The 10515-nt window shown below is 39.2% G+C and overlaps 1 protein-coding gene across 1 annotated transcript in view; it reads right to left on the bottom strand.

Annotated features, from left to right (window-relative positions):
• IL23R (interleukin 23 receptor) overlaps nucleotides 1-10515 on the bottom strand; it is a 72910-nt gene that overhangs the window by 24986 nt on the left and 37409 nt on the right. The window contains exon 7 of the mRNA XM_006171403.2: nucleotides 5283-5439. Within this exon, the coding sequence (XP_006171465.1) occupies nucleotides 5283-5439 (157 nt within the window). The remainder of the gene's footprint in view (nucleotides 1-5282; nucleotides 5440-10515) is intronic.

The following is a 10515-nucleotide window of genomic DNA, read 5'->3' as shown; positions in this document are numbered from 1 at the left end:
AGAGAGAGAGAGAGAGAGAAAGAAAGAAAGAAAGAAAGAAAGAAAGAAAGAAAGAAAGAAAGAAAGAAAGAGAGAAAGAAAGAGAGTGAATAAATCTTAAAAGTCATTTAACCACTACTATAACTGAGTTGGTTTGTTCTCTTTTTGAGACCAGGCTTTTAAAAGCTAAGGAAAGACATTAACCAGAGGGAAGATGACAGGAAATTATTGGGAGTTACAGGACAAGCTATACTTGTTTCAATTTGTCCTGCCATCCTATCTGGGGATATTTTTTTAAATTTTTAAAAAAATTTTTTTCTAAAGAGTGAGTAACTCACCAGAGACAGAGAGAGAAATCAAGAAATCATCCTCCAAAGGGGATGGCCATGCCACAGTCCCTTCTCCTCCATCTCCCTCTCAGAACCCTGGGCACACACACATACTGCCCATAGTAATTTTCAAGACACCAGATCCAGGACTCAAACCACACAGCTGGCCCTATGGGATCCAGTGCCTTAACCACCACACCACCTGCTGGCCCCAGTCTAAGTATAGTTCTGAAAAACACATTGTATTGAGATGAATCAATTCAGTGATACACACATAAGAATTTTATAGACTAACGCAGGAAATTCCTGCATGTAGGAAGCATTATTGCCTGGGTTGTGTTTCTATACAAATAAATATTTAATTCTTCAGCTGTCCCAAAACTCCATTATCAAATAAGTTTCAGTACTACTTAAGTATTTCAACCTTGTTTTTTCAACTATGAGGCAATTCAGACATCCTCTGTGAAGTTTGATTGTTACAGTGTTTATTTATATCTTTATTTATAATGCTATGTAACTTATATATTTATTATGCTTTTACTGTCCGCCTATTCCAAAATGAAACTTCTCGAAGGCACTGATCTTTATCTTTATGCTCAAAAAGGTTTTGCAAGCACCTAGCCAGCGCCTGGCACATGATAGAGGCTAAATTAATATTTCAGGAGTGACTAAGTGAATGACTGTCTTTCTACGGATACTTTTCAAAAAGTGATCAATAGTAAAGATTTGCTGAAGCACGATTTGGCAGCATGCATCAGACATCTTAAATGTGCTTAACTGTTGTACCCGTAATTCCTTCTGAGGCCCAAAGAAATAAGAGTTTATATACAAAGCCATTCAAAAAGACTTATTGGTAATGAAAACAAGGAAAATAATCTGGATATTATTTAAATATAAAAATGATTAAATAAATTATAGGCTATCTATACACTGGAATGCTGTGCAGTCATCAAACAGGTTTTTAAAACTCAGCAAGGAAAGGGTGGGCTGTGGCTCAGTGGTAGGGCACTGCTCAAGAGAAGCTGGATCCCACATGGTGACCGTGGCTCGAATCCCAGCCTGCCACATACCAAGCATGCTAGTGCCCAAGTTCCCATGGCTGGAGGACTAGAGGGGAGAGACTGAAGCATGACCAGACCCTGCAGAGGGCTCTTTCTCTCTCTCCCTCTCGTATCTATGCACACACATTCTATTGTAAATAAAGGGAAAAATTAAAAAACACAAGGCAAGTTAAGTGAGAAAATCAGGACATAAAATAGTATAAACACTATAGCATCAATCATTTAAGCAAAAACTAGTATTAAATTCATTAAAATGCAAAGAGCAGGAATTTCTAAGTCATATACTTGCATTGCTTCTACAAACAAAAAAGGAGACATATTTTCTAGAAGATGTAATATTTGCACTTTCCCTAATACATTTTCACTGTGTCTTATTTAAGGTGTCTTCCAAAGGAATTTGTACCAAGAAAATAGTCTATGGTTCCTCTTAGTTAATGGGTAAAAAACTTGCGTAAATGTGTGTTTTCAGGAATATTTCATTTTAACTGGCTTTTTGTCTCTTAAGCGAGTTTTCTCCTTAGGAAAGAAACACTTTACATTTAGACCGTTGTAAGGTAGGAGAGGTGCTGCTGTTCCCTATTACCTGAAGTGCAAGACCTTTACCTTTAAAAGAGAACCTCTGTGGCCCCCCATCTGAAGAGTAGGCTGTAATTGGTTAAAGAATTAAACAGATGAGCTTGCAATGTATGGTGAGGCAAATGCACAGTATTTTGAGTAAGAACACTTGGGTTGGGAACAATGACCTTATAGAAGGAGAGATGTAGAATGATTATTGGACACTGAGCAGAATTTGGGGTAGGAGAAGAGAGGGATGTTGATGAATGGAAACAAATTTGTAGATAGGTTAAAAAAACAATGCCTCACGTTAAACGTACAGTGGAAGAAAGCGGTTAAGAACAATATACTGCACGCAATGTTGCAGATGGTTGAGATTGATGATGAGTATACATTACCCATTGTATTCATGGGCTGAAAAATTACATTGTGACAGTTGAGAAGGTAACAGAAATTATTCATTGAATAAAAGGACACTCCTGGGGCTGGCACCACAGTTTAGTGGTGAGGCTCTGTGCTTAAGGAACTGGAACCCACATGGTGGACCACAGTACAAATCTGGACCCCTGTGGCTCAAAAGATATGCCAGGCACATCTGCCTTCATGCCCCAAATCCTGACAAGACGGAGGAACGGAGAAGGAGGATTGTGGCATGACCACACCCTATTGGGGGGCGCTTTCTTTCTGGCAAGTGCATATGCCCTTCAGCAAAAATAAATAAAAAACTTGTAGCTCTTGTTTAGATGCTATTACCTACTAGTGATATGCTATTTAGGGAAATCATGCCTCAGTTTCCACATTTGTAAAGTGGTGCTAATTACACTGGTCCATATGGTTGATATAAACACCAAAGAAGTTTATATATACTCGTACTTCATATATGGTAAGTAAATGTTTATTATTAACTTGAATAATCTTGCTAGACAATTCCAGATTTCAATTTTTAAAAAATGGAATTATCAGAGAATGGCAGGTGGCATGGTGGTTTAGGTGCTGGACTCCCACATAGCTGACTACTGTTCAAGTCCCAGATCTGGCAGCTTGCTTTCTTACCCCCCCCTTATCTCTCTCTGGGTAACATAATAATAATAATAATAATAATAATAATAATAATAATAATAATAATAATAATAGTGATAAATAAGTACAATTAGCTAAGTAATTCTAAAAACATTATCAACTGAATTCTGCCTATTATAAAAATCACATCGGGTAGGCCCCATAGCCTAGTAGTTAAGGCAGTAGAACCACATAATGAGTGGTTTGACTCCCTAGCAGCTTAAAAAGCATGCTGGGCATGTGTGTGCACCCAAAATCCTAACAAGATGGAGAAATGGAGAAGAAGGAATTGTAATTGGGGAGAGGTGTGCTTTCTCTCTCTCCTCGGTTGACCTACATGGGAAAGTTCCATCTTCAAGTCCAGAGACCTCACTGAATACAAAAGGTACATGTATGCCCATGGTCTAGGGCTAGCTGAGGCTGGGGATGGATTGCAGCATTGAGACCTGTTGGTGGTGCTAAGTTTCTCTCTCTCTCTCTCTTGTTCATGAAAGAAAAAAAATAAGTAAACTAAAACAAACAAACAAAACTTAACATTTAAAAATGAGAACTGAGGGACAACCAGTGGCATGGTAGTTAAGGTGGCTGGATTCCACATGACCAACTTCATGTTTCAAGTCCCAGACCTGATGGTGCATGTGTGCCCAAAATTCCCATCAAGAGGAGAATGGAGAGAGAGGATTGCAGTGTGGCCATCCTCTCTGGAGGGTGATTTCTCATCCTTCCCTCTACCCCAGCAAATGCATGTGCTTTATAGCAAAAGTAAATAAATAAAGAGAATCAATAGTATTGCAAATTATTTCCTTAATGTTGAATATGTTTCTTAAGATTTGGACACTAGGGGGCGCCAAAAGAACTTTTCGGCTATTCTGGCTCTTGGCTTCCTCTACTTATTCGCAACCATCAATATTTATAACACATGCCAAATTGCTTTAAAGACGTAAAACACAATTCCAATATATTATAAATGATTACATTGACAACATTATATTGAATCCTTCAGCTCCGTAAAGAAAATTCGAAATCTAGTGTATAAGCTACCATGGGGAGGCATCATCAGGTTCATAGGGCCATTATGGCATATTATGAAAATTATTATAGATTCATTTTATTATTTGATTACAACTGAAATCTGGCTAATATGTTATTGATTGACATGTGTAAATAGATAGAAAATTAAGCTAATAATATCAGGACTAGAACACACAAAATATCTAAAGACAAATAACGGATCAGCTAGAGCCTACTGAAAAGGTAGTTAGTCCCAAGTTGAAGTGTTTGAACTCTCCTGATTGCTTCTCAGATAGCAGTGAATCAATATGTATTGACATGATTGATATGTGTCTCTCTTAGAATAATATATTTGATCAGAGTGGCCTAAACAATTTAATGTAACTTGTTTCTTGCTTTTTTTTTTTTTTTTAAGGTTTTGCCATACAGAGTATGCACTCGGTGGAGAGAGACAGAAATAGGGAAGGTGAGAAATCACCCCTCAGGGGGGAATACCTATGTGGCAATCCCTTCTCTTCCATTCTCCTCTTGGGATTTTAGGTTTTCAAGCTGCTGGGTCTGGGACTTAAATTGTGGCCAGCAATGTGGAAGTCTAGTGCCTTAATCACTATATCACCTGCTGGTCCCTAATATAACTCTTAATAGCAGTTTGGAAAGTAAAGTCCTAAATTGTCATATGCCTCGCAATTACACAGGATGTTTGTAAGAAAGGTTGGCCAATTACGCAGGATGTTTGTAAGAAAGGTTGACTCCTGAGAAGCCTCCACACCTGATACCCAGGGAATCAGATCCTCTGGGAGCAAGAACAATGAATATGCATCTTAAACAACCACCTGAGGGAGGGGGAGTTTATGCCCAGAAATGTTTAAGAATCATTACATAAGTTGTAGATGATCTTAACAGTATCAAAGCAAAATGACAACTTAACTGTTATCACTTGCCCTCAAATAACTTAATCAATGTTAGAAGTCATAGAGGAAAAAGGAAGGAAAAAGAAATATATGTATGTGTATAGATACACACACACACACACACACACACTTAGAAAAGAAGAGGAAATGAAAAAGCCAGAGAGATTAATAAATATAAATACATTCACCTGCTTCAGGTGTTTTATGGAAAAACGGTGAACTCCAATAACTTAATCAATGTTAGAAGTCATAGAGGAAAAAGGAAGGAAAAAGAAATATATGTATGTGTATAGATACACACACACACACACACACTTAGAAAAGAAGCGGAAGTCAATGGAAAAGCCGGAGAGATTAAAATATATAAATACACTCACCTGCTTCAGGTGTTTTATGGAAAAACGGTGAACTCCAGGGCTGCCAGTACCTTTTACCTGTTTCTTGACATCTCACTTGAAATACATACTTAATATTTGGCTCCAGGTAGAATTCAGACTGTTGTACATCTGTAAAATTGGTGTGGAACTCTTTAACCTAAAACAAACGGATAACAGTAATAAAATACAGTGTGCTTTTAAATCAAACAATTATTCCAGTGAGCAGAAATGAAGGGAGCACCTTGTATGTTCCGAGGTCTCTTCTAAAACCTGGGAAGACAAAGAGGAATAAAATACTTTATATAAAATATGGCCATACATAATGAAATACATGTGTTAAATAGTAAAAGTGAAACACACAGTGTTTTGTGTTTGACACTGCTCTCAAATCTCAAGAAAGTAAACAATGTAAAAGATTTTAAATTTTGGAATCATCAATTTTAATAGGATGGAGAAATGGGGAACCTGAATATGTAGGTCAATAATTCTCCTGCATGATGAAACAATTTTACTTACTAATGACAACTTTTAGAAGAAAAAAATAAAAAACACTCATGAGCTAAGCTGTTAAACTGGTCTTTATTGAAGGTTTATGCAGGTCTATTAATACAAGACCCAATAATATATGTATATATGTGTATGTGTAAGAGAAAATAGAAAACATTTGAGACTGTTAAACTGTGAAATCCAATGGAATTTATTAAAGAAAATAGCTGAGGAATAAAGTTAAAAATCGTTTTTTGTGGGGCACTATAATCCACCATAACACATAATAAAAATGACCCCCAAAACAGCTGGTTCAGCTGGGAGAGAGAAACCGAGACATTTGTACAACTTCAATATGTTCAGACAGTGATATACCAAAAAAAGTGAGGCATTATTGAAAGGAGACATAAAATATCTCTAGATGGGACCAGCAGTTAGTATAATGGCTATGTCGCTGGACTCCCACGTAGTTGAGCGCAGTTCGAGTCCCGGACCCAGTGGCTTAAAACTCATGCCGGGCACGTGTGTGTGCGTGCCCAAGATCCCGAGAGGACAATGGAGAAGAAGGGATTGTGGCGTGGCCATCTCCCCTGGGGGGGGGGGATTTCTCGGTTTCTATCTCTCTGCCTCTCTCTGTCTGTCTGGCGAGCGCACATGCCCTATAGCAAAAAAACCTCTTCAAAAAAAACGAAACAAAACTCTAGAAACGTAGGCATTGATGCAACAACGCCTCTCTCTGTCTGTCTGGCGAGCGCACATGCCCTATAGCAAAAAAACCTCTTCAAAAAAAAACAAAACAAAACTCTAGAAACGAAGGCATTGGTGCAACAACTAGGAAAAAGCAGTTACCATATACTCATGAAAGGTGAAGTCAAACTCTCAAAATGAAACAAAGAAGGGAACCAGCAGTTAGTGTAATGACTATGTCGCTGGACTCCCACGTAGTCGACTGCGGTTCGTGTCCCAGACCCGGTGGCTTAAAACTCACGCTGGGCGCGTGTGCGTGCGTGACCAAGATCCCGAGAGGAGAATGGAGGAGAAGGGATTGCGGCGTGACCATCCCCCCTGGGGGGTGATTTCTCGCTTTCTGTCTCTATGTCTCTCTCTGTCTGTCTGGCAAGCGCACGCACCCTACAGTGAAAATCTCTCAAAAAAAAAAAAAAGAAAAAGAAACAAAGAGGTAGCCTCCTCCTGAAGGAGGAGGGATTCTTCTGTTAAAACCTAATCTGAAAAAATCCATCTTTAAAATGTGCATTGCATTGAAAATGTAAGATTCATAAAAAATATCTGTTTCAAAGATTAGTGTCATACTTCCTTTAAAAAAATGCCATTCAGGGTTTTCCATAAGCTTTGTCTCTACTCACGGCCTTGGAATTTTCTGCTCTGTAAATATGACCAGTGAACTTCTGGGGGCCCCTGGAATCCAGGAGATATTTCGCTTCGCATGCCCAAGATCTGACTTTCAAATGCATTCTGCTCTACACTAGCTTCCCTTGTAAAGGAGTTGTTATTCTCCAATATGTTTCTTAACATCATGTTTATAGAAAAGTCCTCTTGAAGAAAACAAATACATTAAAGTACAGCCAGAATTCCAAAATAGAAGAAAGAATTTTTCAGAAATGTGAATCGGTTTTTGTTTTGGTTTGTTTCCTTTTAACCAGGAGGTAAACCAGGAGACTGCCTAGGGCCCTGCAAATACAAGATGATGCCTCACGATGGTACCTTCAGAAGTAAAAAGAAACACCGAGAGAGCAGACCTAGTTGAACGCCTATGCAGACAGTACAATCTCAAGAGTGCGAGACAGATAACTTTATATTTTATAACAGTTCATTTCGATTTAGAAGGTCACTTCTGAAGGTTGGCAAAATTGAAACCTAATCTCCTCGTCAGTTTGAGCATTTCTTTTCGTAGGGTTACATCTAAGTCCCTGGGAGCATTGTTGGATGGAGAGAAGAATGTCCGGACTATCCAGAGAATTCTAGAATATAGTCCCCCACCTCCCACTACCAATACAGAACATGGCCCAGGTCCTCCTTCGAATCCCACTCTATCTAAACTCTTTTGGTTTCTCCCCTTTACTGCTGCCCTGAATCTCTCCCTTTTTCTACTCAAGTAATTTTTATCTAACATTTAGTAGAGAGGAAAGGAGAATGGTTGTTAATTGTGACTAATCATATGTTCTTAAGAGTTTTCAATCTACCAACATTTAGACTGTTAAAATCCAAAACCCCTGGGGCCGGCAAGTGGCATGGTGGTTATAGGCGCTGGACTCCCACATGGCCGACCATGGTTCAAGTCTCGGACCTGGTGGCTTGCTTGCTTCCTTCCTTCCTCTCTCTCTCTCTGTCTCTCTAGGATCAAATTGGAAAATAATAATGATAATAATAATAATAAATAAAGTTAAATAAAAATAACTCTTTAAAAGAAAAATCCAAAACCCCTGGATCTGATCCTTGTGTGTAGGGAGTGGCTGAATCTGAGCAGAACAATGGTGGCCTTTAAAGATGGGTAGAGACACACTTGTGCTTTCTTGTGCCAACACCACAAGGCAAGTGGGGTTAAAGGATGTGTGGGCCCGTGAAGGCCGGGGGGCAAGAGGAGGCTAGAATAGAAAAGCAAAACACGATGTCCCAAGGCTTCCGTTGACAGCCGAGCAGCTGGCACTCCACTTCTCCCTTTCCCCTTGTTGCCCTATCAAAGAATAGACTTGGAAACTGCTCAGGGCCACGGCTCTTTCCACCAGAGGTGCTCGGACCACCCATCCTATCTGTCTCTACTTGCGCGTCTGTGTGTCTCTCCCAGTTCACCATTGCTCCTTCTCAGGTTCACATCTCCCCGCACAGGCTGCAGAAGCCGTGAACTGACCCGTCCATCCTTCCAGAAAAGAATAATATTTTTTTTTTTTTTTTTTTTTTTTTTTTTTCTAGTCTAAATTAGGGATGGCTTTTACATTTTTAGATGGTGAAGAGAAAGGTTTAAAAAAAAAAAAACCTCCAATATTTCATAATGCAAGGGAATTATGTGAAATTCAAATTTCAGTGTCCAAAAATAAAATGCTACTGGAACACAGCTATGCCCATTCATTTCATATTACCCATAATTGCTTTCACAATACATGGAACTGAGTAGCTAGGACAGAAACATTATGTCTTGCAAAGCTTAAAATATTTACCATCTGGCTTTTGAATACACTTTGCCAACACCCCGGTTTAGTTTCATTGGAGAAATAAGCTAATGAAATGAAATTAATCCACTGACTTGAATTTACAGCCAAGCCATTTACTTGATTTCCCTGCCCTGTTTTACTGAGATTGGATACTGTTCAAGGAAATAATGATAATAGCTAATGTTTAAAATATCATTTACATGGGCTGGCCCCCGAGCCTAATGGTTAAGGATGCTGGATCCCACATACCAAACCGTGGTGCCCTGGTAGCTTAAAAAACTTATCAGCTGTGTGCCCCAAATCCCGACAGGATGGAGAAGTGAGGGGAAGGGATTGTGATGTGACTATGCCCCATTGGGGGTGTTTTCTTCTTTTCCCTCCCCTTCTCTGTCTTTCTGGCAAATGCATGCACCCTCTGTCAATAAAAATTATATCTTACCTACACGAAGTAGATGTTATAGAAATCAGTGAAAACACAAAAATAATTATGGCATAGCCCTGCCTTTCCTGATCTCATAGATAAAGGATAAGTATAAACAATGGTAAGTATGATAAAAATGGTAAGTAAAAACAATGTTACAAATACTTTTGATCTATGGTACCCAGAGTTGGGCAGAGTGCTGCCAGCAATTGTGAGCTCATTAAAAAACATATCTTTATATTAATATCGATATATATCTATCTATACACACTTTTTTTTGTCAATCATACCTTCATAAAACTGGGGAATGAACCAACAATAGTTAATCGTGTAACCATTTGGGGAAAGCTCTTCAGTGCTGGCAATTTCCTTTGAGATGAGATGGACTGATGGATAGACAGAGGGACACCTGGGAGTCGGGGAGCATCGAAGATGAAATCTAGGTAGCCAGTACATGGGTGTTGCGGGTGCGATTCTTTCTGCTTTGCTATGTTTCACATGTTCATAATAAAACGTCAGGAGGAAACCTGGCTCCACACGGAGAAAGCTCGTGAGCTCAAATTTTGACAAGTTTAAGGTGCCAGTGAGTCTGTCAAGATGTGGGAGGTCAAAATATGCCACTCCAAAATAGATACGTTTTGACCAATTTGGAAATGACTATTCAGAGAGACTGCAGACACAGAATTAGTAACAAAAGGCTATCCTTTTATAAAATAAATTTACATCTCTTTGCATCAGTAAAGTAAGTAGCAGAAGCAAGCATGCTTTTGCTGATTCTCTCCCTTGTCTGCCTAGAATAAATCATATTACGAGAAGCAGCAGGGGCAGCAGGTGGCGTAGTGGTTCTGTCGTTTGACTTCCATGTGGCTGACCACAGTTCAAGTCTGGACCCAGAAGCTTGAAACTCATGCCAGGCACGTGTACACACGTGCCCCAGATCCTGAGAGGAGAATGGAGGAGAAAGGATTGCGGTGTGCATCCCCCGTGGGGGGCGATTTCTTGTTTTCTGTTTCTCTCTGTCTCTCCAGCGAGTGCACATGCCCTATAGCAAAAACCTCTCTAAAATTAAAAAAAAAAAAAAAAAAAAGAAGGGGGATTGGGACAGTCAAGTGGTCAAAAAAAATGTTTTTTAATGCTACTTTCCGCCTCTCCCCCAATC

Source organism: Tupaia chinensis, unplaced genomic scaffold (assembly GCF_000334495.1).
Source record: "Tupaia chinensis unplaced genomic scaffold, TupChi_1.0 Scaffold149502_1, whole genome shotgun sequence".
Taxonomy (NCBI): domain Eukaryota; kingdom Metazoa; phylum Chordata; class Mammalia; order Scandentia; family Tupaiidae; genus Tupaia; species Tupaia belangeri.
The sequence above is the reverse complement of the archived record's forward strand: the minus strand, read 5'-3'. Positions and strand labels throughout refer to the sequence as shown.